At 47.8% G+C, this 26,824-nt stretch overlaps 1 protein-coding gene across 3 annotated transcripts in view; it reads right to left on the bottom strand.

Annotated features, from left to right (window-relative positions):
* The window catches only part of PKNOX2 (PBX/knotted 1 homeobox 2), a 262,352-nt gene that overhangs the window by 10,543 nt on the left and 224,985 nt on the right, over window positions 1–26,824 (bottom strand). For all 3 annotated transcript variants that reach the window (XM_066259631.1, XM_066259633.1, XM_066259632.1), the window contains 4 exons: window positions 22,248–22,436; window positions 9,980–10,109; window positions 9,499–9,596; window positions 8,618–8,737 (listed from right to left, as the gene is read on the bottom strand). In XM_066259631.1, coding sequence (XP_066115728.1) covers window positions 8,618–8,737; window positions 9,499–9,596; window positions 9,980–10,109; window positions 22,248–22,436 — 537 coding nt within the window. The remainder of the gene's footprint in view (window positions 1–8,617; window positions 8,738–9,498; window positions 9,597–9,979; window positions 10,110–22,247; window positions 22,437–26,824) is intronic.

Raw genomic sequence — 26,824 nt, 5'->3', positions numbered from 1 at the left:
CATCTGCTGCTCGGTGCATGTGGCCCCATCTCTGTAAAAGCCACAGGTTGCTTGCCTGACAGATGCCGCGAGCGAGCCACAGCAGCCCCTTCTACATATGCATGAATGTGCTCCTTTCTGCAAATGGGTTTCACTTCCTGGTCGCTGGGACTGCTCCAACCCCTGTGCACATACGATGGGGGTGTTTTCTAACCTGGGTCTCAGGCTTCTTGGGAGATGCTGTGGGGTTGAAAATCTCCCCTGGCCATTTTTCAAATGGCCTCTCTGAGCTACAGGCTCCCATGGAGTGTGCGGAGGCTCAGTGCAAGCCACAGGTTTCCACACCCCTCTCTTTCCAGCTCCGCGCCATCCGACCCTGCGGCTGACTAGTCTATTGTCAACCTGGCCTGGTCTTTGATGGAGACTCCCTGGAACTCACTGCTGTGAAAACAGCCAGTGTGGCCCATGCCCTGGGACTGCAGCTGTCCCAGGCATGCTTCCGACACTTTCCATCCTTCCTGGGGAGCTGGAGGGCAGCTTCCAGGGTCTGTTCTCCCTACATCCCCACAGTGAAGGGTGGGTGGGAGAAAACACTCGCGTCCCAGGCAGAAATCCAAGACCTCATGTTTCTCTAGCACAGAAAGATGAATGCAGCCAGGAACACAGCTGGCCTAACTTCCCGCGCCCAGGTGTGCCTTCCACTAAAGCTGAACAGGTGCCCGAGCTGCATGGAAGAGAGAACAGTCACAGCCTATGCTGAAGGGCCACATGGTCCCCAAGCTGCGAGGATGAGAATAAGGGGATGAGAGAGCATCATGCTTACAACTGGGAAGATGGGTCAGTCCCTTTGGTCAGAAGGAATTGCAGGCCAGGCAGGGGCATTGATGATCAAATTCAAGAGTAATTTGAATCCAAATGATTCCTCCTTCTCCTCTTCCCTCCCAATCCTAAATGCTAGCCACCTTCCAGGCCCAGCCCACATCCCAGCTCCTCTACCAAACCCTGTTAGTACCATATTGCACAGGGTCCTGGAGGCCCCCAGGCCAACCTTTCCCCCTGGGCAAGAGGACTTCACACCAGAACTTTCAGCAATGCACTTGAAATAAGTTACCAGCGTGCAGAAATAGTGTCCTCAGCCCCAGGGTTGTTTGGTGGAATCCGGGGCAGCCAGAGTCCCTGGCTGGTGTCCAGCTGCAAGTAGCCTCATTTGTTTAGTTTGGTTTTTAAGTGTGCCGTCCCAAGTAAGATAGGAAGCGTGGCTCTGAGGTGCCACGGTCACTCAGTAAGGCAGCCCTCTGCCTTTGAAGGTCTGTAAGGTCTTTCTGTTGCACTCAAGGCCACCTCCTGACTCTCCTGGCCAAGCATGCACGCTGTCCTCTGACACCATCCAGCCGTCTGCCGGCCAGAGCGCACGCTGTCCTGTGACATCACACAGCAGCTCTACCTTTCACCTCAGAAGAAGTGTTGCTATCCCTTACCAGATGCCTATTTCGGCTAACTCTGAACACTACAGAGTACTGAAGGCACAGAGTACTCTGTGAAAGTACTGGACGTGTATTATCACTGCATTCTCCAGGCACCTATGAAATAGGAATCATTATTCCCATTTTACACATGAGAAAACTGAGCCCGGGGCGAGTAAAAATACTGGCCCCAGGTTATATAAGGAATAAGTGGCAGAACCAGATTCACTGCCCTGAATCTGGTTTACCCACGTTCACTCCCCTCTGCACGGGAGCATCTGCTGGGCACTCTGCTTTCCCACATATTCCTGATCGCTTCACCACAGGTAGGCCTTATTGTCTCCACTTCACGAAGAGGAAATTAACATCAGAGTAATTAACTGACCCTGTCAAGGTCAGACAGAAGATAAAAAAATGAAGTGGGGTTCAACCTCAGGTCTGTCTGCCTCCAAAGCCCTAAGGTATATGCTGCCCCAAACCAGCACACCTCTTGTACAGACCGAATATCCCTGGCACCTTAACCTTCATCATATGACATGCTTCCTGTCAGTCATTTGAGCACACATTTCCCCATCCTGGCTGCCCTTCTCTGGGCACAGCTTGTCAGAGGACCTTTTGAAATCTGATGCTCAGCCCTGGACACACTATTCTGGATGTGTCCGACCAGCACAGATGGTCCAACTTCCCTCACCTCTTTTGATTCCTCCGTTCCTGAACCCTTGAGTATGTGTGTTTGTATAACAGCACTTGATTACATCATGAGTTGATCACTCAAGGTTTATGCGTATAATTTATTCCCCTAATTAAATTATCAGCCCCTCGAGTGCTGAAATCATGCCCCATACCCGGAACACAGGTGTCAGCAGATAGATATGTTATTGGAATTTAGATCACATTTTCCCATAGAAACACGTTATTTTAAAAACATCTGTTTTCTGGGCTAGCTTCAAAGGCCCATTGAATTAAAGGTTGCTGTTCTGGTGGAGAGGACCCACGGTATTCGGAAAGGACAAACATGAGATCTTCCTCTACTTTCAGGGGACAGAGCTGGACCTGGTGAACCCGAGATGGGGAAGCACAGGCTACGGTAGCTTCTCCTTTTCTCCAGTCCTGTGCACACATCCCACCCCCTCCTCTCACAGGGCCCTCGTGCTTTCCTGCAGTCAGCACTGGGACTCTGAGGCCTCTGGCTTCTGGGACTGCAGGGTCTAATCCCCTGAAACTGTCTGTGATGATGTAGATAAAGCTTTCACCAGATTCTCAGAAGGGTCAAGGGCCTAGAAGAGGCTAAGAATAATTGGCAGAAACCATTCCTATGGCACCCCATTGTGGCTTGCCTTCTCAAAATGCTGTGTTTAAAAATGTCCTAATCTTTATCTTCTACCACTAACAAGCTCTAGCACTTTTCCCATGAAGCTGACCTTAGCTGAGTGGGACTAGAAAAGCAAACTTTGGACTAATTCATACTAAATTGTGGATGAATGATGACCTCCTGGACCCTCCTGGGCATCTGCTTTTGACAGGGATTGTCTAATTTTAAATGGATCTCTGATGGGTAAAATTTGAGATTGCATGACAAAGTTAGAGGAAAAGTAGCAGACAAGATATTCTGGAACAATATGGACCAAGAATGGCTTGGTCTCTCTAAGCCAGGGGTCTCAAACTCAACTCAGCATGTGGGCCGCAGAGCAAGATCACAGCCCTTTGGCGGGCCGCACTAGGTCTACAAAAGGCAACTGTTACGCAACACTTTTCTCACTGCAGTTGAAAACAAAAAAAAATCAGTACAACAAGCACAATCGTGCATGCAGTTTACTCAATGTCACGAAACGACCAGAAACTGTAGTTCGCATCACAACTGCTGTTAACTAAGCTAATATCTAGCTAGGATGCTAGAGAAATGAAAAATACAAGTAGGCCCCTAGGCTTACTTAATTTTATCCAAAATATTTTGAACTTCGTGGATTAGTCTGCGGGCTGCACAAAATTGTTCGGCGGGCCGCATGCGGCCCGCGGGCTGCGAGTTTGAGACCCCTGCTCTAAGCTATTTTCTTGTTTTTCAAGGTTTCCTTACTTTTTCCTTTACCGGTTCTCTAGAAATGTTAGGACTTCAGCATTTTCAAGGCAGGGTGGATGACCGGGCCTTTGGAGTGCACCTGGAGGCCTTGGCAGCAATTGCTGTGTCTGTATCAAGACTAAGGGCCTTCACACCATATATTTATTCCATCTTCACAACAGTGCTCTGAGTTGGGGATTGGGACCCCCATTTTACAGCAGAGGAAACTGAGGCCTCATGTGAGGTCAAGTAATTTGTCCCAGGTCCCCTGGCTATGTAAAGGGGGCAGTGAAACTCAAATCCAGATCCTGCCACCAGGTACTATGTTCTTTCCTCCGCAGAATGTACTGTAAAGCTGCCCAGGTACTTGGGTGGCTATGGCCCAGAGAACAGTCATACTTCATATGGAAATGAGCAGAATCATCCGGCAGGACATGGGGAGGCTGGGATCTGGAGCAGAGGGAATAGGCCAGAAGCTGGGGAGGAAGTGCAGCCCTCTCCCTCCACCGCCCCTGGAGATGACCCTCTGCTTGCGTTTCCCAGTCTGGGTTTGCTATGAAAGAATTGCTTCCAGCAGGAGTTTAGCTTCTTCCAGCCGAAATGCAACAGCGAGAAAATATCACTGGATTCTTCAGGGACCCAGAAACAAAGCAGCTAATGGATGAAACTATCCATTCTCACTGCAGCCTAACAGAAAAAAGGCTCAGGGTTTAGTCTCCATCCCAGGAGCATTCTATCATATGAATACATTTCTGTAGCTGCTAGTGCCACAGAACAGTGGCAAAGACAAGAAGCCTCAGACATAGGACAAAAAAAATCAAAGAGTGCTGACTTCTGCTCAAGAGAAGAAAGACAATAGGAAAACCCAGCATTTACCAAAGAAGTTCACAGAACCAATTTCTGTTAATCAAGTTTGCAGATGGTACAATGCTCCCCATTTCTTCTGTAAACCATCAGAACTGCTTGTCCACATTGTCCTGGATGTTTGAGATAAATAGGCTACTTTGCAGGATGTTCATTAGCTCATTTATCCACTTATCAGTAAGTAAGCAGTGTTTGTATCAAACTAGTTTATGCCAGTTATATGTGCTATTATAATCATGTAATATAATCAACCATTCTGCAAACCAATGAAATATGAATGCAAAAAAGAGTTATCGTTTAAAGCAAGCAAGCAAATAAACAAACAAAATAAAAACCTAAGTAAAATGCTATGGAAAGACTTGAGACTCAAATTTGCTTAAATATACTATCCAGTAATGTGCAGTGAGGCAGATGTTAAGGGGCTGGAATTCACAATAAAAATGTAGAAAGATTCTACATCTAGACTGCTTCCCAAATGTCAAAATTCTTATTCCATTTTAAATAAAGATGGAATTTATAGATGTTATATTACAGGAGAGGTTTGTGAAAGTAAAATGACAAACTTTAATCAGGAAAAGATCTTGCCCTTATACAAAAGATTAGCAAATAAGTATGTATACATATATCTTTTAAATTAAAGCAAAATATACCTTTTAATGATTGTTCCTTTTTTAAACCAGCATTTCCAATCAACATATTTGCTGTCCCCACTGCACTGGACATGAGAACATCTGTGTATTGATTTTTGCTCTTTTCACACCTTTTGTACTCTCCATCCCTAACCCCAGCCATGACGACCTGCCCGAGACAGTGTCTCTGCAGAGTTTACTTTCCTAGAACGGCAGTCTCAGATGGTTCTCCCAAGCAACAGTGAAAACAAGGGAGACTTAGAGTGATGATCAGATGTGTTTGGGGAAAGCTTCAAGCCATACCCCCTCCTGCAAATTCAGAATTCCCCCTGGCACACTAAGAATAAAGAAAAGCTAACTTTGTATAACCCAGATTTCCACAAATCTTTCTTGGGAGCAACATTCTAATGTCCTGCTATACGAGACAGTCTGGGAATCAGCATCAGGACCCACAAAAGAATATAATGTGTGCTCCCAGTTCTTGAGCAATTTGCAACTCAGTCAGAGACACAAGACATGTAGATTTGATACTCACATACCCACACAGAGCAGGTAAGTAACAGTATTAGTCAGTATATTCTTAGATATGGGAAAATCAGTAGGTGTGACAGATCAGAACACCAAATCAGCCATTCACCTCAAATGGATTTTCACAGATTTAGGGCTTAGCCTCAGAAACTTGTTCTTTTCCACTGGTCTAGAAAGTTTAAAGGGCACTACCATTTCTTAAGTGGGACTATGTGTCGGGCATGGCACTTCAATACATGTAATCTTACTTAATTTTCATAATCATAGAAAAGGGATATTATCTTTCTTTTTCTAAGAAATAGACTCAGTGAGGGCACAGCTAGTGGGAAGGCCCATTTGTTTGGCTTCATAGTCTGTCTTCTTTCCCCTACACCTCTTTCCGAGCTGGGGCGGGGGCAGGGGGCGCATGTATCTGTGTAACCAGGCTGCTCCGCGGCCAGCCGTGGCCTGCAGAGGACAGCTGTGTTATGCACTACCCCTCACTCTGAACTTCTTCCTCTCCTCCAAAAGTTTTGAGTTCTGAGGGCAAAGGCCCCGGGTCACTCCCTTGTCCTCTCTCGATGGCTGCTGAGACAGAGGTATTAGCTGGGGGAGGATTTTGCCAGTGCTAAGTGCTTTATTAATAGCACCAGCTCTGTGTGCACTCTGAGCTGGAGATGGTCCAGGGGGTGGGAGGGTGTGGTCACCTCATTTTACTCATGCTTTTCAACAAGTACTCCCCATTGTCCCAGATCCCTTGTGTGGAGCCCATTTGATTTCTCCTCCCCTTCTGCTTTGTGCTCAGAGTAGCCCTCTTTTCCACCTTGACCTTCCTCTGCCAGCCCAAGTCTAGCTGGAAGCGGCTGTGAAGTAGGAAAACGACCCTGAGCTAAGGAGGAGGCTCAGTAGGAGTAGCGACAGGGAGGGTCATGACTGACGTCAGAGGGAAGGCACAGCCAGGAGGGACCCATAGGATGGCTCTCCAGCCTCAGCTGCTGAGCTATATACATCGGGAGCGGGAGGCAGCTGAGGAGGAGCCCATGTAGATTTTGGGGGTCAGTGAGGGGTCCTGACCTGGGTGTTGGGCTCTGGGGCCTCCTCTCGCTCCTACACCTGCCTCTTCTTCCCCTCAGAAGTAAGTTTGTAGGTATGTTCACATCGGTCTGCAAAAATGCACGGGGGTGGGAGGTGAAAAGGGGAGAAGGGGCAGGGACTAACATGCGTTATGCTCCAGTGTGCCAGGGTCTGGGCGATAATTTCGTTGCTTCATCAACATCCATCTTCACAAAATGGAGGGGTGGCCAGGTGACAGAGTGAGGGGTGGGGCCTAGGTTAGAGCCCAGGTTTGGCTGCCTCAGAAGCCCATGAGCTTTCTCACACTCTCAGCCCTCCAGCCACACTTCCCAGCCCCCAGTGCAGGAGACAGCTCTAAATCCGTGGCGGGAGGGTGCTGAGCTGCTTCCATCTGGGGCTCAACAGACCAGTGTACAGAGGGTCCCACCCAGGAGCTCCTCTTCCCACTGGTGGGGCTCAGAGCTGTCCCGTGGGCACTGGGCTCCTGGGGCCACAGAGCTATTGCTCTCCGGCAGTGTGGGAACCAGAGAGGGCAGGAGACCTGGGTGTCCCCATCGAGAGCTCTGGCTCCTGAGTCAGGGCTGCTCCCAAGAGGCTGGGGCTGGCCCTGGTTCCTTGGCTTCATCACTTGGTGCTGGGCGTCACTCCAACCTCTTCTTCTCACCTTAACCCTCAGCTTTCCAGCCTCTTCTCTCCAAATTTGATTACTGTTTGTTCCCTGGGGGGTGTTTCAATAGGTACTCCCTCAGCAAATGTCTGATGGCCCCGAGCCCCTAGATTATGTGTGTGTGTGGGGGGGGGAAGAGGGGATTGACTAGGGATATGCTAGCTCCGGCCCCATAGCAACCACCCCAGGGCAGTTCTTCCCATCCACCGGGCGCACAGCATTTCCAAGGCAGGGTCCCTAAGAGCCCAAATCTGAGAAACACTGCCTAGGCCTAGGCTCCATTGCTTTTGGGGGCACACACATTTTAAATAAAAGACTATGCATTGACTGCTTGATTGATTATTTCCCATGATACATTTGATTGAGAAAGAGCTTCTTTACTTCTGGTTCTTCCCACACTTCACAGGCCAAATATGTCTGTGGATATAGCCCCAAGCTTGGTGTAGGTCTTGTATTTGTATATCTACGTCCTGCCAGACCAGGCCAAGAACTTCCAGACTGCTGGGCACCCATCTGTGCTCACAGATTCTACCTCCCACCCTGGGCATACACACACACACACACACACACTCACTCTCTCACACACACATACTCAGCCAAGGCAGTCACTGACCTTACGTATTGCAATGGCTCTTGGATAGCGCTAGGGGACTGAAGTCATTGAAGGAAGTCCTGACATTCGCCCGAAGGCCTGTTACTGCACTCAGCCTGCACACACGGAGCTCCCCTGTTACTGGGGTACACAGCAGGCACTTTATAAGCAACGCATTTAAACCTAAGGTTTGCCTCCAGTTCCCAAAAGCAGCCACAGAGGCTAATGAAAGCATGTGCTTGGCATCACAGAGCTGAGCTGGTTACGAGAGGAAGCTGGACTGTAGCCTGTGCCCTTCCAGAGTCATGGTCCACCACGGCTCCCCTGCTCTGCACCTTGCCTGGTGCTCTGAGCAGAAGGAAGGGGAAGCAGAAGACACCCTCTGCTTACTCAGCGGTGGTGACCCTGGGAGACAGGAGAGCATGAAATGAACATTTTCTCCCTTAAGAGAAGGGCAGGGTCAGCATGGCGCCTGTGGGAGGAGGGCTCTGGCCAGGTAGCCCAGCTCCGGCTCCCACAGAATCTCACTCTGTTCACGAAATGACTCTGCACACTTGCCCAGTATTTAAGTCTCTTCAGAATACGTCTGTCCCACACCCTCTTTGATGTCATCCTTTTTCTGAGCCTCCCCGCTGACCTGGCCTCTGGAGGGTGACATCCTGATCTGAGAGCCGTTCCCTGAGGCCACACCCTCAGTGGACCACGGGATGACAGTGGAGTCTGGTACCCAAAGGGCCACTCACACTGCACACTGCACCTCCACACCCCCAGTACACACACACTCACCATGAGATGCTGGAAGAGCCAAGAACGCATGATATTGGTGGCATGCTTGGGTAAGACTCCTCGTTTGTTCTTGGACTTCTTATCCTCATTGTCCAGGAGGGAAGTGAGGTCAAGGTTAACCTTCAGGGCACGTGGAGAAAAAGTCAGCATCAGCAGCCTGGTGGGCCAGCAGCTAGGGACCTGTTGCCATAGTGATGGCAGGCTCTTGCTGTCAACCCCCTTCCCAACTCATTTTAGGACCCTGGGAGGTCACTTTCCCCTCACCTCACACTGGCTCCTGAGAGAATGGAGAAGGAAAGAGGATGGGAAGGAGGGGAAGGGAGGTGAAGAAGGAATGAGAAAGGAGACAGAGGAAACAGAGCCATTCAGAGAACACGAGAGAGACAAATTTGCCATAAACCATCCAATAGTTAGCATTTCTGGAGGAGTTTAGCGTTTGCCAAGTGACTTTCTGTCCATTACCATGGTGAGCCCTTATAGCACCCCGTAGGGTGGTAGGGCTGTGTGCAGTTACTTGGTGTTAATTCCCCTTGTCTGGACAAGAATTCTGAGGCTCAGAGAGGTTGGGCGACTTATCCACGGTGACTTCAGATCCTCTTACTCTGCCCTGGCTCCCTTCGGCATGTGTTCTGCCTCACTAAGCTCGAGTGGTTCCAAGTAGAGATCAGACATAGAGCCTTTGATGTAACGGGGAGGCAGCAAAATCCCAGGAGCTGATTAAACCTCTCCAAGACACAACTTCTCATCTGTCAGTGGGGGTGATGTTACCTCTTAGAAGAATTATGAGGGGTAAATGAGTTATTTGTGTAAAGTGTCCAACAGGTGGTAAGTGACCATGGTTGCCCTCCCCCACACGTGCACACACTTGTACACTCACTCACCTGCGTGTTCTGGATCTGGATGGCTCCCTGGGGGATTGCTTGGGTGACCACCTGACCCTGGGAGGTTACCATGGTAACTGGCTGGTATAAGGCTCCACCTGAGGAGACAACCAGTTTTTGTGTCCCTTGTCATGGGGGCAGGTGGAAGTGAGGGTTTTCATATGTAAACACTTTCTGCTCTGGAGATATTCAGCCCCTGTGGAAAGGGGTGGGATGGGGGCAAGTGTTGGGGGAAGGGACAATAACCTTGCTTGGTCTCTGAGGGGCTCCTGAGACTTTGACTCAAATTTGTTCCAAACCATCCCAATGAAGCCTTGCTGCTGACCATGTGTGAACTTACAGAACACCTCATTAAGAAACTCGGCAGGAAGCCCCTCCATTTCCTAGGACATTTGTGCAGGGTCCTGCCCCTCAACCCTGGAATCCCCTTGGGACCAACTTTTCTCTTCCCAGGGGTGTCCCCACAATCCCCTGCACCAACCTGACACCACTTGTGAGTTGACAGTTGTCATGGCGATGTTGCTCTGCTGGAGTGCTGAGGCTGGGACCACAATCCCCTGGGGGTTATTGGAGACTCCAGACATGGAATTGGGAGAATTCTGCAGGAGGTCCTGGCAGTAAGGGAGTGTGGTTCATGACAATGTTGCTAAGAGCTTAGATGCCACAGCCTAATTCCTCCTTTCCGGTATACCCCTTCCTGCCTTCCCTCCTCCCTCCTTCCTGCTCCTACCCCCAGACCCAAATCTGAAAAGCAATCCTCATGGCTTCCAGAAAGAGTAAATAAGAAGGCTAAATATTAAAAAAACAGCCAACCAACAATAGTCACTCATTTAGTCATTTCATTCTCCTGAAAATCTGAGACATAAATTATCCCATGAACCCGTGATCCCTACTTGGCCTCATTTTGTTATTTCCACTGTTGGTGCCCTGGTTCCAACCCCAGAGATTCTAATTTACTTGGTCAGGAGTGTGGCTGAAGTTTGGGGGATTAAAAAGCTCGCAGGTATTCTAACAAGCAGTGGGCTGCGAACAAGGCCATTACCTCTCTGCACTGGTCACCCTCACACTCAGGGCGCTCCGTGCAGCCCTGCCCCGCCTCACTTCCCTGCACACCCAAGTCACAGCATGTACGATACCAAGTCCACACACACACCAAGTGGCCGCTAGGTTTTATCTTTGTATCCTTAGCACCCAGTTCAGTGCCTGGCATCTAGTAGCTACTAAAATACTTGTTAACTAATAATACAAAATAGCCACCCTGGGCTGTTCTAACCCATCTTCTCAGGCAGCGATGTTCAACTAGTGCACCTCAAGAATTTTTAAAACACCCAATACTTGAGTCAGGGGCACTGACCTCTTTTCCCTTAGATTGTCCAATAAAAAAAATGACATCTGCCAATACAACAGCAGTCTGGTGTGATAAATCAAAATTATACCTTTTTTTTGGTCAGATCAGCAAAAAATATATTTTTTGGTGTCCACAGAATGTTAGTAATTAGTTTATGTGTGCCATGAGATGAAAAGGTTGAAAATCGCTGTCCTCAGGGCACCCCTTAGGAGCCTCACCCTCACACACAGGACACTAATTGACCCCCTTCGTTTTCCTCAGGCTCCGACACAGACTCCCCCTGCAAACAGAGTCCCTTTGCTCCACAATGTCCACATACCAGCCCCGTCTGCCCAGTGCACAATCCTTGCACTAGTGTCTACAGCGGCCAAAGCAGCTAGAGCCGTCTTCCCGGCACCCGGCTCCCTCACTGCCATTTAACAGCCGGGCAGGAAGTGCTCCCACTTGATGTTGAGGGGCTGCGGCCAGAGGGGACAGACTGGGCCGCAGGCCACAGAAGGGGCAGTGAGCCCTCCCTGTTTGGTGGCTGGGCACCAGGGAGTTTGTGAGGAAGGAACTGGGTGTGTGAGAGGTTGGGTCTCCAGGCTTTATCTGGAGGTGAGACAGGCAGCAAACAAAATGTGGCAGAAGGAGCCGGGAACTTGCTTGGTCTCTCACCCCTCAGACCACAGCTCCTCATCTGAAAACAGGCCTTGAAACAGAGGTCCACTGACCACCAGAAGCTGACATTCCCATGCTCAAAGCTTGGATTCCTAAGGCATAGGCTGTAAGAATTTAGACAGGTAAACCATCAAGAAAAAAGACCAAACAGGGGGAGAAGAAGACCCCTGTAGCTTAGTTTTTGTTCGAGGACGGACAGAAGCTTGAGCCTTCATCCCCAGGACAGGTCTAGAGTGTGGAGTGGGGAGAAACACGTTTTGGGAGGAAGCTTTAGCCAATGACTGCCTATCTGCAGCAACAGAAACAGGAAGAGTATCCAAGTCTCACAGGACAACCATGGTGGGCCACCTCCCAGACTCTGGCACCCGGGAAGTTGCAGAGCCTCTCGGGAAGTGGTGGTCAGCACTGATGTACACAGCTCAGTGGTCAGCCCATGAGTCCCCTCAGCATCTCCTCCAGAGCTGCTGTATTCACCCTCCTGGACTGCGCCGATGCCAGGGAGAGAGGAGCAGCTCCGGAGAATTGGAGTCGCTCTCCCTCCTCCACCCATCCATGATTGGCAGGTTCTCATCTGAGGCCTCACATCTGTTCTTGGCTCACCTCTGCTGCTGTGACCTTGGGGCAGGGGAGGGCAGCTCTTGCCCTACCTTCCCCTTTTCTGGGGCTCTGTGAGCACCTCCCAGCCAGAGAGGTTTATTCTTTGAGCTGAAATCTTTGACTTCTCGCTTACGCAGTTCAAGTCTAACACTGAGTCTGACTTGCGGAAGCCTAGAAACTGGAAGGGCCCTTAAAAGCCACATATTCCAACTTTGTGAGGTACAAATAAGGAGCTGAGGCTTAGAAACCCAGGAGCCTTGCCCAAGGTCCCCAGTTGGTTAGCAGCAATAGAACCACAGAGCCCTCATCATCCACAACTACTGAACACTCACCTTGTGCCAAGAACTGGGCTGCACACTGCTCCTTGAGTCACAGAGGTTCAATAAACACTTATTGAAGTCAAGGTGAACAGACAACCCAAACCCAGAAGCATATAGGCACCTGGGCACCAGAGGAAAGACAATGGATCTGGGAATCAGCAAGTCAGGACCCTTCTGTGGGCCCCAGTGTCATCATTTATACAACGTGTCTGCCCAGTGCTCACATCCAATCACCCAGAAAGCCTGAGTTTTCACCTGTGCATCTGCTGCAAGGTTAGGCTACCCTCATCCAACATCCCAGCCAACCATTCTCACAGGATGCAAACAGTGTTGATATTATTTGAAGTTAAAGTAAACTTGGAAGGTAAGTTTAATAGAAGAGGTGGTTTTTATGCAGTGACCCTTAAACTCACGGCAATGACTTTTCAATGATCTCTCATCATTGAAATGATGATGTTTGGACTTATCCACGCCATGGTGTTTCTCATTGGGTAAGGATATTGGGAGATTTCAAACATAAAATGTTGCCCAGATTTTCTTCCCCCAAACTACTAAAATGTTAGAAAGACACAAAATCAGTAAAATAAGCACAAAAAGTATGCCATGGGATTCAACCCACACCCACCAGCCAGAGGCATAAGGTGGAGCCATCACTCTCACTGGACACTCCATCTGCTTGTTCAGACTCTGGCTGGTTTCTGGCCTGTGGCTGGGCTCATCTCTGCCAGCCCACCCTGTTTGGTAACTAAGGACAATGTATGTGTTGGATCAGACCCTTTTCTTCCCTACCCTTTCCTTCAACTCTGGGTCTCTGCTGGGAGGTGCTGAGAGGCAGCCAAGTTCCATGAGCAAAGGAATGGAATGGAGAACTTCAGAGGTAGAGACCCATGGCAGGGCCAGGCTGGCTACATCTTAGCTGGGCAGGAAAAAAAAAAGCAAAATCTTGGCATCCTCGAGGTCTGGGGAAATGATATTCATTCCTTAACTCTCCTGACCATTGAGATGTTTTTAAAGACACGTTCTCAAGAACACTTAATCAGACCTTCAGTAACCTGTATTTTTACTAACCTCCCTCAGGTGGTCCCAAAGATCAGACGGGTCTGGAAGCCATCCATCTATTATACACACTGAATACTAGCAAGCATTCTTTCATCACGCTATTTCGATTTAATCTCACCACTACCTATGCTGTCAGCAGGAGAGAGATTATTCTGTTTGCCTGAAGAGGAATTGAGGTCCAGAGAATGGAAGTTATTCTAGAGTCAAGTAGCTGTGCCTCAAACCCAGGTCTCTTGGCTCTGAGTGCCGTGCTGAAGCTCCCAGAGAAATGCGCTTTGGGGTCAGACAGCCAAGCACCCATATGAGCACAGTGACTGGCACATCTAAGCCTGCAATGAATCTTTTCCCACTTTTTTTGGTCAAAGCCACTCAGCTAGGGAGTGGCACAGCCATGAGTAAAACCTGTCCCAGGGGTCCCCAGGCTGCTTGGGCTCTTTACTGAGCAATGAAGAGATTCATCTGGGGCTGCATACCTAGCCATAGAGGTCAGTCCTTGCCACAGGCCCCCTCATTCCTGCCTCCTTGTCTGGACATTCCTGGGCCCAAGGTACACCACTGAAATTGAAGCTGTAGCCCAGTGGTTCTCAACCTTTCTAATGCCGTGACCCCGCAATACAGTTCCTCATGTTGCGGTGACCTCAAACCAAAAAATAATTTTGGTGGCTACTTCATAACTGTAATTTTGCTACAGTTATGATTCAGAATGTAAATACCTGATATGCATTATGTATTTTCCAATGGCTTTAGGCGACCCCGCTGGGGTCGCAACCCACAGATTGAGAACTGCTGCTGTAGCCCCTGACCAGCTGGCTCTGTGACTTGACTTTGGAGCTATTTCAGGTTGACTCTCTGTCTCTATGGAGACAACAGTGCTCTGAATCTCTGGGAACAGTCTATAGGTCTTTCTGAGGAGGAAGCTACTATGGCAGCTGCAAAAACCCTTTGGGGAGAAACCGTTGGCTAAGTGCACAGTATTATCATCTTCTCTACAGCTTCCCCTCGTGGCTAATCAGACTCTAGACCAGTGGATGCTGCTCTTTAGACCCAAATAGAGCTGTTTCCTCCCAGGCTCCTTAGCACCCACAAGATGAGGAGCACATTTGGTAGTTTTAGTGATATTTCTCACATTTCTGCTTGAATTGTCCAGAAACCAGGGGCCGAGAGCTAGTTACCCAGCCTAAGAACTTGTGTCTTGTTCCACCAGGAACACGGCACTGGTGTCTCCAAGCCTCTGGAAGGTGCCGGGAGCCTGGGACTTCGGGGCATTTTCCTGGTTTTTATGGTGGAGCTGCTCCATCAGAATGGGAGTATGCGGCCTCTTAGTTTCTAGTAGTAACATTTATTTCCTGGTAGGAAATAGGCCCAAAAGCTGAAAACCTTTATAGTTTTTTTGGAATGATGCCTCCTAGGGCAGAGACCAGGTGACTCAGGATCAGATGAAAGCCGGCCGCCACAGGCGTCCTGGAAGCTGGACTTCTCCTGCCCATGTGCTGTTTCCCTGTGGTGCAGAGAGACCAAGAGCCCCCCATGAGGACAGGGCAGTAGGGGAGCAGCTTGCAAATGGCTGAGAGCCTGTACTCCTGGGCTCCACCAGTGGACCAGCTGCAAGGCCCTCCTCCCTGGGACCATCAGTCATTCCTGCTGGACCACAGTGGTCTCTGGGTGGTGAGTTTTACTCCAAATCTCATTTTTGGAACAACAACAACAAAGATGACTTGTTCAAAAAAAAAGAAAAAAAAGACTTTACTAAGAAAAAGTGAAAGGCTCTGTCTGTGATAGCCTTTGGAAGCTGGGGGAGGGGCGGGGGCGGGGTGGGGAGTGGCCACAAGCATTGAAGAGGACAGAGAACTCTGACAATATGGACTGTAGTCAGCCCGGGTAGGAGGGGCTTCCTCCGCCCCGCCCGCCGCCGCGGTTCTTCACAGTTAATAGGGAAGGAGCCTATGCTGCCTGTAAGACTTCATCTTTAAAGGAAGGAATTCCTGGAATAGACCGTAGTGGGAGAAGAAATGAGGAGTGAAGGGAAGAACTGATAGAAAAGTTTTCCTTTTACAGTATTTTGAAACGCTGGAATTTTCATCTTACCAGGATGCCTGAGAAACAGGGGGATTTGCAAAGGTCCTTCCAACTGAAGATTTTTAGAAAAACCACTGCCATTCCCTAAGATTTATGGTGTGGGTAAGTGGGTTGAGGGATAGCCTCCCCTCCCCCTTCCCCCCAAACACACACACAAAGCCGGGCAGGCCAGGGTTGCCTGCCATGCACACACCCGGCCACTAGGCGTCTCTGCTGATCCACCAGCTCTGAAAGGCCCGCCAAAGCCTCCCTGGCCTCCCAGGAGGGTGGGTTTGCCCTCCCACTTGCCAGGGCTGGGGTGACCAGAGATGGTTCTGAGTGCCCCACTGCTGCTAGGTAGCTTGTCCTGACGAAGCCTGGGCATGCCCGTGGCTCACCCTCTTGAGTCTAATGCTTCCTGTGGACCCGATGTACTGGAATTATAGAACAATGTTTTGTTTTGTTTTTCTTACATGTGTGTATTATTTCCCTAGCTTGGTTGCAGGTTTTTTGAGGAAAAAGGGGTCTATCTTGTGATAGACCGTGAATTTCCCTCAAACCGTGAGCACAGTGTTGGGCACATGGTAGATGCTCAATAAGTACGTGGCCTGCCTGGGCTTTGCCCTGAGATGGGGAGGTCACCGCTGCCCCGACCAGCACCCCTTCATTCTGGCAGTGCCAGCATCCAGTCTCAGGCCGGGAAAGGCTGGGTTCCCAAACTGGGGGAGCCAATCGTATGTAAACAGCCATCTAATCCTGCTCTTAGTCCACTCCTGTTGGGGGCTTTAGTCTCAAGGGAAAGGCAGTCTGGCCTGTGGGGACATGGAACAGCTGCAGCTCTTAAGGAACGCTCCTTCCCAGGAGGAGAGACTCGCTCAGGTTTCACTGGGCTGGCCGGAAGGCCGCCTCCTTGTTCCCCTGGCCCCTGAGCTGGAGGGCGGAGGGCTAGGAACTGGCAGGAGGGAGAGCTTCCATGCCTATGGCAGAGTTTAGGGGCGGTAACCCCAGAACTCAATTTCCTGTCACTTTGGTCAGGAGGTGTCCCTGTTTTGTCTCAGTGGTAACCTTGCAGGTAGGCCACCTTCTCCTATTCCCCAGCCAGCAGTACGACTCACTGTCAGATCCTCGAGTTGCTTGGCCACTGGGTAGAACTTTCGGGGTCCTGACTCAGGTGACTGCCCACCCCCCTTAGCCCCCTGCTAATCTTGAAAATGCCAGCTCCTTGTGTAGGTCACTCAGCAAGTCTACCTTCCCTAAGGAGAGATGCACTGATTAGTCCCCTATTTACTTAGGGAGTAGCACTGCTGAAGAGTTGTATCTGGTCGCCCAAGCCCAGAATCTTGAAATTGTGTTCACTTTGTACCTTTCTTCTCCCTCCTTGCAATAGGTTAGCAAATCCAAATTCTTGCTTCTTCATAATTGGGTTCTTCCTCTATAGTCTCTAAATCTCTGAGCTACAGCTAGGTAGACCCTCCTTATGCTGGCCCGGGGACACCTGGTTCTCCTTCTTGTGAGTCACAGAAAAGTAAAAGCACTTATAGTAAGTAGAACATTGATCCTAGAGTAACCCATCCCAGACTCTGCTGCTTATTAGCTGTGTGACTGTGAGCCAGTGTCTTAACTTCTCTGAGCTCCCCTTTCCTTGTGTGCAAAATGGAGAAAATAATGTGCACCTTGCTGTCACCTTGTGAGGGGTAAATAAGGTAATACATGTAAAGCACTTGCTACATACAGTGCTAGAGATGGAGAGGTTCAGTCATTGTTGATGTTCTCCCCTTTCTCTGCCAGGCCCTCTTTGAGCAATGCAGGAGGTGGCCAGCCACTCGGCTTGTCTCCATCATGCCTCCAACCCTTACCTCATTGCCTATACTCTTCAATACCTTTAAAATCTTTGACAATTGGATACCATTATTAGCTTCAAAGCATAACTGCCACCTGCCGTTCCAATTTGGTTGCAGGAGACTCCCATGATTACATTTAGAGGTCAGAAATTATGTCATAATCATTTTTATATCCTTGGAATTCAGCAGGCCCAGTCGGTGCTTGAACAGATGCATGATGCATGAATGCCTGCTCCTTCTCTCCAAGGATTCTAAAAGGTAGTCTCTGTTCCTTACCTTCTCCCAAATTTCTCTCTATACTGGGAACACTCGTTTTCAGAGATCCCAGATAGTCTACTAACCCTCTCCCCCGCCCCCATAAAAACGCCTGCCTGAAATGCTCCCTCCTCCAGGAAGTCCCTCTAAGTCCAGTGAACCTGCAACTTCTCTAATCACAATGTGCAAAACTTCCTGCTGCCTATCTAGTCCACATCAAGGTTTGCTCATGCCTGTGCAGGAACAGACCCTGGCCATGAGGGCATGCAGGTTGGGCCTGGGCTTTCCCTGGAGAAGGAAGAAGGGTGCTGAGTGGTGACTGGGCAGCCTCAAGTCACACACATGGTTTGCTCAATTCAGACCCCTTCTTGCAGCTCCTGTCCCATCCTTTGGTGACTCCTTTCCTGCCCTTCCTCAGTACTCCCTTGACCCTGAGCCTTCTGTGGCTCACACAGTATAGCTTCTCAGGTATGTCATAGCCCCTCTCACTAAGACAGGACGCTTCTGACAATTCACTTGTGTTCTCATAGGACCCAGCGTGGTACACACAGCAAGGGCCCTGCAAATGCTTGGCGACTGAATGAGAACTGTGGCTCAGCCCGGTTTGCCTTGGCATAGAGCTGAGGTTTAAATCTTCATGGAGACAGAGGGATGGATTTCAGGTCAAATTAATACTCAGGCGAGGCGGGAGTTAGATTCTCTGCAGTGGAATCGTTTAGCTTATGTCACCTAAATAGACAGGAGTGCCCCGACTCAGAATCTAATATGAGCCTTCTTGCTGATGATGCTGCCCCTGCAAGGAGCCTGGGCTCTGTGCAGTCAGGAAGCACAGCTGTCGTTAAGTGCAGGCAGTACAGGATGGCTTCCCAAGGACGCTGGAAAAGCAGGCTGTGGCCCGGGTCCTTGAAACTGTGCCTTAGTTTTCCAGCTTGATAGAAGCAGTTTCCCTCACTCCTCATCCCAGTTGCACCCCAAAGAGAAAAGTCACATATAGAAATAGAGACCAAGCAGGGAACATGCCCTGGCCCCATGGAGCTGGATGGGGACACAGTATGATATCTGAGGAGGTGGTGAGGAGGATTCATTTGAATTAAAAAAACATCTACTTTGCAACACAAGGCTAAGTGATTAGCACACGGGGAAAACCATGAGCCAGCAGTTTGCAACAAAGCTGGCAGGCTGCTGGAATGTTGATCCTGAGGATCGTGTTCCAGAGGGGAGACACCCCTCCCCAGGCCGCGCTGGCACCCTGTGTGCTTTTTCAGGCTGGGGGGATTAAGATGGAACCATGACGAACGTGCACACACATGTGCACACACTCGCAGAAGCTGGACACTCTTTCTCTCTCCTCTCTGTAGGGGCTCCTGTGTCCTGACCTCAAGGCCCACCTCTTGTACTGGAAAGTCTCTTGTGAGCCCTGAGTTGCTCTTTTCTGGGAAGGTCCATGCTAGCCACAGCCTACCTCAGCAAGACAATGACAGGATCCTGACCAGGGACATGGATAGGGACAGCACATGGCATGTCCTACTCGCCTTCTTACTTCCGCCATACACCTGGGACTTTGCACTGGTCCACGTCCTTCGTCTCCTGATCCATTGCTGCCCGGGCTCCTTTCACCGTTTCTGACTCTGTCTTTGTTCACTTCACTTCTGTGCCCAGGCCTGTCTCTTCCCCGGGCTGCCCTTTGCCCCCAATCCTTCAATTCCTCCAATTCCTCCAGGCCTTTTACTACCTTCCTCTTGAACATCGGTCTTTCTTTCCCTTCACTTTTCTTCGATTGCTCCTTTCTCCGCTGGCTTCTTCTCCATCGCTCTCTCCATCTTTCTCATATTACTTCTTCTGACAGATATTTACTGACTGTCTCTTATGCACAGGCTCAGTGAGAGCCACCTTCAGGCACAGGTCGTAACACTATATAAAATACTATCTCTACTTAAATAATGTTTGTTACTTAGGAGAGGGAAATAAGGCTCATACAAGTGACCATAATATAGTCACATGTGATATTTACCATATAAATGGCCCAAAGTGCCCCAGCTATTAGTTGAGAGAAAGAAAAGTCCATTCTGGGTAGAGTATCAGGGAGGCTTCTATTGGGAGAGCAGCCCTTCGGGAGGAGGCTGGGTTTGGTTCTGCAGGGACATGGCGGGACCTCCCAAACAAATGGGCATGGAAGAAAGGTGAGGAGAGAACCTTGGGTGTGAGGGAGAAAGACACGAAAACTCTGGGGGGCAGTTTCTGAGCAGGAGAATGACATGAACAAAGCACTAGGGAGATAAATCAGGCAGCAGACGCTTAAGAGGGGTGTGTGTGCACGCCTGTGTGATTGAGTGTGTGCATGCGTGTGTGTGTGTATGTGTGTGTGTGTGTACAGGAGGGCCGAGGACAGCCAGACAGGCAAGCCCGTTAGAAGCCCCAGCAGTAGCCTGTGTTAATTACCTTATTTACCCACTCAAGCCTGAACTAAGTAGCTGGTGGCAGTCCCAAGAAATGAAAGGACAAGTTTGAGCAATAACGCACTGAGTGTCTTTTTCCTGTGTCTTTGTTATTGTCCAATTGTCTTATTTCTTTCTAAGCAGATCACAGCCTTTCTGCAGTGGCCATGTCAGAGCCAGCTTCACAGTCAGGGAGAGATCTGATGCGGGTCATGATAGGAATCAAAGTTCTTTCCTCTCTCCTTGGCTCCCAGAAGCACCGAATGCTGGACCCCGGAGGACTGACTTTTACAGCCAGCGCCTCTGAGACCTTGCTTATCCAGCGCTTGTGTTGGCATCTCCGCTCCGCATCTCCAGAGACCCTGCTTGTACAGACGCAGTTGTCAGCCTCAGCACCCAACCTCGAGGGGTCGCTGTGGCTGCTAAGCCCCCTGGCCTTCCCCTCTTTCTTCTACCCTGGTATACCTCCAATGCCAGAGCTTGGGGTAGAGTTGGAGCGCCCAGAAGGGGAAATCCAGCACCTCTCCAAGGACCTGATTATTTCCAAAGACTGGTGCTAATTTTCTGATATGATCCTCACATCTCTGTGAGGCACTAAACCCTCATTACTTTTCCTGACCGATGCATTCTAATTAGATCAACACTTAAAAAAAAATTCACAATAGCCACAGGATGGCTTTCCATCTCATTAACTCCTCACTTATTATTTTCATGAAAATTACTGATAAAAATGTGCATCTCCATTTGGTGAGGCCTCACAGCCTCCACGGTGCCTATCTAGCATCTCTCCCGTCACCCGGGCTGTGCAGCGTCACCATGGTAACCCACAATAATAGAAACTAATAAATTACAAACGAGATGCTCGTTGAACAATTATTGTCCTCTTTTATGCAAGTTTCTTGCTAATTTTGATCATAAGGGAAAGTACAATAAGACTCTGAAGGAATGAGTCTATTTCAAGAGAATATTAGCAAGCAGAAGTCTGGGCGGGCTGTTTTCAGAATGTAATAAAGTGCTTTGGTGATTGCGAGCAATGGGAAGAGGAAATAAACTTCTTGCCTCACGTCCTATGCCCTGTCGTGTCCCACAGAGATCCAACTGGGGTGGGTTTAACGTCATATTTGTTGTCAAAATGTGCAAGGCATGGCTGGCCTTATAGAGGTCAGCCTGTTTCTTACCCTGCCTCTACCAACCTAGATTGTATGTGATGGTTCTTAAAACCTAGAGATTAAAAACAGTACCACTTTTCTTAGTCACCCTTTCAGCAACTCTCGCCAAACGTTCCTAGAAGGTTTACCTGTATCCCCAATCCTGACTATCTTATGAGAAGACGCTATTGTAAACCTCCTGAAAACCCTCCATGTGTCTGTCTTGGACTCAGGAACTCCGTGGGAGAGGAAAAAAGTGGGAAGCTAAGGCTTATGCAGATACCAGTGAATCTGATAGAAAGGTATCGCCAGGCAGCTTTCTTAGTTTGTAGGTTCTGGGAAAATAGTCTGCCCTGGAGATAAGAGCCCATCCTCACCCAAAACACAGAGCCACTTTTCCCCACACTTCCCAGTCCCCAGGATGAAGGTTGCAGGTGACTCTCTAGAAAGAGTGATTTGAGGTGACATTTACAGTGGCCTTGAACCTTAGGGAGACAGATGTGTCTGAGCAGGGTAAGCAACTAGACAATGACCAGGGAGGAGCAGTCCCGTGGGAGGCTGTCTTCATCTATCAGGTGGGCAGGATTCAGGGAAGGGCCACTCCCCCAGACCCTTAGAAACCCTTAGAAAACCAGGGAGATCAGCAAGCCTTCCTAAGCAGTCTGGGGGCTGGGACATCTGGTCCATTCCTAGTTCTACCCCTGCTTCATCCTCAGGAAAAGTCCATCTACTGTACCCCTGTGCTCATTCCTTGGGGTTTCTTGGGCCAAGAAGCCAGGAGTCACTTTGGACATTGTCTTTCTCAGATCTGATCATCTTCTGGGGATACTAATGTCCTGTCGTAGTGAGGGCTGGTGAAAACGAGACTGTGGTGCTTGGTGAATAGGAGTAGTTGGTCAGAGGAAGACTTATACGGTGAAAAGAATTCAATGAGTTTAATCTACTTTTCTAGGTCACTAGGGGCCCTTTGGACATTCCTACCTTTGGCTTAGCAGCCTGGCTTAGGGGATAGACCCAGCCCTGTGTGTTACCTGTGAGTGAAGATTTATGGAGGGCTGGTTGGGGGAGTAGGGACCCCCAAGATCATTCCTGAGCAGATTATCGCTGTGCATCTTGGTTTTGAGGCAGGTGATGTAACGGTTACAAAAGTCCTTGCAGAGTTCATTGACTTTCTCCAACTCCAGCAGGTGGATTCTCAGGACCTGGATTGCCTTCACCATCTGCGGAGAGGGAGGAGAGGTGAGTTCAAGTGTTCATATCATATTCCCTTCGCTGCCCTGATCCCGCCCCCCTGCCCAAGCCCCAAGCATACCAGGGGAGAGGAACCCATGCCTTGCCTCAGGAATATGCTTCCTTATCCACGGCACTTGAATTCTCATGATCTACTGCCAACTGTGGGCTGGCCTGGAGCCTGCTGTCACCACAGCTGTTCTTGAGGCAGCTGTGGCATTCTGGGAACAGTATTGGCCTTAAAGGAAGAAGATCATGTCCCAAACCCCAGGCCTGCCATTTATGATCTGTGTGGCCTTGGGCAATTGCTTAAGCTTTCTGCACCTTATTGTCTGACAAATGAGGATAATGATATCCTCCCTAAAAACTGTACAGGTCTGTTGAGAGGATCATATGAGGGAATGCACAAGCTGCAAAGTGTGAAGCACTGAATAAGCCTGAGGACAAGTGAGATTAGAGCTCCTTGTAAGTGCCTTGAGAGGGAAGGGACCATCTATTCTTAAACATGCATGCGGAGTGATCATGTGATACAGGTCACCTTGCAGACATCCCATTGATCCTTGCTGACTGTCTGAATCCTCCAGCATGACTTAGCTAGGCACTGGAGAACCTAGCCGTGCCGGCCTGTCCCATGACCTTCGGATTGTACGTGTACTTGTCACCTCTTCAAATGGACCATGCTAACTTTTTTTATGGCAACAAGCTATCTCTCAACTGAAGTTTTTCTCTTTATCATCGTTATTATAATAAAGAGAAAGTGCTATGGGAAATATGGAAAATAGAGGATGAAAAAAACTGTCCATTCAATCATTCTAAAGAATAATATTTTGTCTTTACAACATGCATATATTTTAACACAGTTTCAATCACCTTGTGTACACAAGTTTGTATCCCATTTTGCCCTTAGTTTACCAGATATAGTTTTCTAAATGGCAAAATTGTTCTCTCTATCCTCCCTTCCAGACTGTGAGCCTCTAATCTGCTAACTAGTTGTCCTCAGCACCAACATGTATGCGTGCTGAGTAAATATTTATTGAATGGGTGAAAGTTATTGAGTATACACACATATATATGTATAATCTTTTTTAAGAGAGAGGTGGAGAGAGAGAGAGAGAGAGAGAGAGACAGGAACATCGATCTGTATGTGCCCTGACTAGCAACCTCTTTACTTCTGGACAACACTCCAATCAACTGAGCTACCTGGCTTAATTTTTTTTAGATTGATTGATTTTTAGAAAGACAGAGAGAGGAAGGGATAGAGAGATGAAGGGGAAGGGAAGCCTTCATTTGTTGTTCCACTTAGTTGTGCATTCATTGGTTTCTTCCTATGTGTGTCCTGACTGGGGATTGAACCTGCAACTTTGTCATTTCAGGACAACACTCTAGCCAACTGAGCTAACTCGTCAGGGCTATATTCTTAATTGTTGCAAATTATTCCATGCATGTGCCATATTTAACCAATTCCTTATCATTGGGCATTTAAATTAATTCTAATTTTTAAATTTTATAAAAAATGTTACAGTGATTATTTTCCAAGCTTATAGCTTTTATTCATGTTTCTGCATTATTTCCTTAGGACAAATTCCCAGAAATGACAGTAAAAAAAGTTATGGACATTCTTTGGGCTCACAATAAATATCCCCAGATTCCTTTTCAAGAAAGGGTTGTTTAAATGGTGCTGGAACAATTGAACATCTATAAGCAAAAAGGTGAATCTCAATATAAATCTCCCATCTTATATAATAATAAACTTATGTGGATGAAAGACCTAAATGTAAGACATTAAACTATAAAAATGTTAGAAAAAAACACAGGACAAAATCTTAAGGACCAATTGGACTTCATCAACTTGAAAATGTTTGCTCTTCAAAAGACCCTGTGAAGAAGATGGAAGGACAAGTGCAATGGGAGAAAATATTTGTCGAATGCATATCTGACAAGGAACATATCTAGAATATATAAAAAGATTTCAAACTAAACAGTAAAATAACAAGAACTCCAATTAGAACATAGGCAAAAGACAACATCAGACTTTTCACTGAAGAGGATTCACAGATGGAAATAAGTACACAAAAAGATGTTCAATGCCATTAGCCATCAGAGAAATGCAAATTAAAACCACCATGAGATACCACTACACACTGATAAGAATAGTTAAATAAAAAGTGGTAACACCAAATGCTGGCGAGGGCCTGGACGCTAGTCACTCATATACCACCAGTATGTATATAAAATGGTACAGCCCTCTGGAAAACAATGTGAATGTTTCTAACAAAACCAAATATATGTTTACTATACAACCCAGAAATTTCACTCTTGGGTATTTATCCCAGAGAAGTTAAAATGTATATTTACACACAAAAACCTGTATGCAGCCAAAAACTGGAAAAAATATATACTTCAACAGGTGAATGAATAAAGAAATTGTGGTATATCCATTACACGGACTAATACTCAGCAACAAAAAGGAACAAAGTATTGATACACTCAGTAACTTGGGTGGATTTCAAGGTCATTATGCTGAGAAAGAAAAACCAGACTCAAAAGAATATATACTGTATGATGCCATTTATATAACATTCTTGAAATGACAAAATTACAGAGATGAAGGACAAATTAGTGGTTGCAGGTGGTGGAAGAGGGGAGGGGGAGAGGAATTGTTTTGTATCTTGACTACCATAGTGGTACATGAATTTACACATGTGATAAAGTTGCACAGAATGATACACACACACACCCACACATACACATACATGCCTGGAAAACTGATGAAATCTGAATAAGGTTGGTGTAGTGTATCTTGTCTACTTTCTGGTTATGAAATTGTTCTATAGTCATGTAGGAAGGGACTCAGGACTTCTCTGTATCAAAATAAAAAAAGTAAAAAAAAAATGGAGCTTGTCTTCTTTTGAGAGTCTTTTATGTTACCACAAGCAATATACAGGGGTCCCTGTTTAACCGTACCTTCCCACTGTTGTCTGGTAGTTTGATGCCCAGGAGAACAAGGAAGGGACTCCCTGTGAGTGGAGCTGCCAGCCACGCCCCTCTCTGAGCTCCATTGGCATTTCAAGTGGAAAGCCACTGAGGAAAATCCCTGGGTTGCATTTGAATTGCCTAATGGGCAAGGACTATACTCAACTAATTAAGGGCTCTTGGAGTACTGAATTAGACTAAGTGTCACTCAAAGACAGAAACCAACAATTTCGTGTCTTCACACAGGGCTCAATCACAGGGTCTTGTCCCTAAGGAAGTTCTCCCTCTGTGGAGCTGAGACTAATGGAGACTGTTCCAGGAACAGAGGAGAATGTGACTTTAGTATTGATTAAACTAAAAAATGGAGTTAGGTACTGAATAAATATTTTCTCTTGCCTGAATTATCTACTTGACTTTGGCCATGAAGATCTTGTTTTATGTCTCAGAGTAATTAGCACAATATAAGGTGTTTAATTACTCATTGACTGGTTGATAACAATATCCAAACATTTTTCATCCTTACTACTTCAGTCCCTATGTTAGACCTATTGCATGCCTTGTCTTATGTACTCCACCACCACCTCCCCAAGTGGGCACATTATTGCCTACATGTTACAGATGGAGAAAATGAGGCCCAGAAATATTGTTTTATTTGCTTAAAGTCACACAGCTGGTGACAGAACTAGGATGTGAAGCCAGGTTGCCTGTGTTGCTTTGCCCTCAATACAGGCTCTCAGACTTTATGTAGATAAGGAAAATGACATTTTAAAGAGTGTGTGGTTTAGGGAGAAAGTGGCTCAGTGACAGGAATTATGGGATTCCAGAAAAACCAAATAGGTCTGGGGACATTAAATGTATTTCCAGAACCCTTCCTGGCCACCTTCCCTCACTCAGCTGCTCTGACTTCTCTCTCATTCCCAGTCTAGCCCCCTCTCCTACCTCACCAATGCAGGGTCTGCTTCCTCATGTGAAAAAAGAGGGTTAGACTGTTAGGTGCCTTCAATTTTCTGATTTTCTGAACATTACCATGATTCCTGCCCTCAATTCACTGGTGGTGCTGGAAAGGGCACCATGAGATAATCTGGGCCACCTTCTAGGTGAACAAAAGGTCCAAACTCTCTAGGACACACGTCTATATCTTCTCTGAGGCTCTCCTAGTCAGAACCTTATCACATCAGACCATCTCTCTGTTCTCTCAATCTGCTTATTGAATTCTTCCATGAAATTCCCAAATTTTCTCCTGCCTTAATAGAAAATGCTTACTCATCCTTCTGTAGGTATCAAGAACGTCTAGTGCCTCTATCAGCACACCTCCCTTCATTTCATGTTATCCATTCAACATAAACATTGTCTCACTATATGCCACACAATGGATAGGGCATCTGACTTGAATAAATTGTCCAAT

The sequence above is a fragment of the Saccopteryx bilineata genome, chromosome 2, assembly GCF_036850765.1.
Source record: "Saccopteryx bilineata isolate mSacBil1 chromosome 2, mSacBil1_pri_phased_curated, whole genome shotgun sequence".
NCBI lineage: Eukaryota > Metazoa > Chordata > Mammalia > Chiroptera > Emballonuridae > Saccopteryx > Saccopteryx bilineata.
Note: the sequence above shows the minus strand (reverse complement) of the source record. Positions and strands in the feature narration are given on the sequence as shown.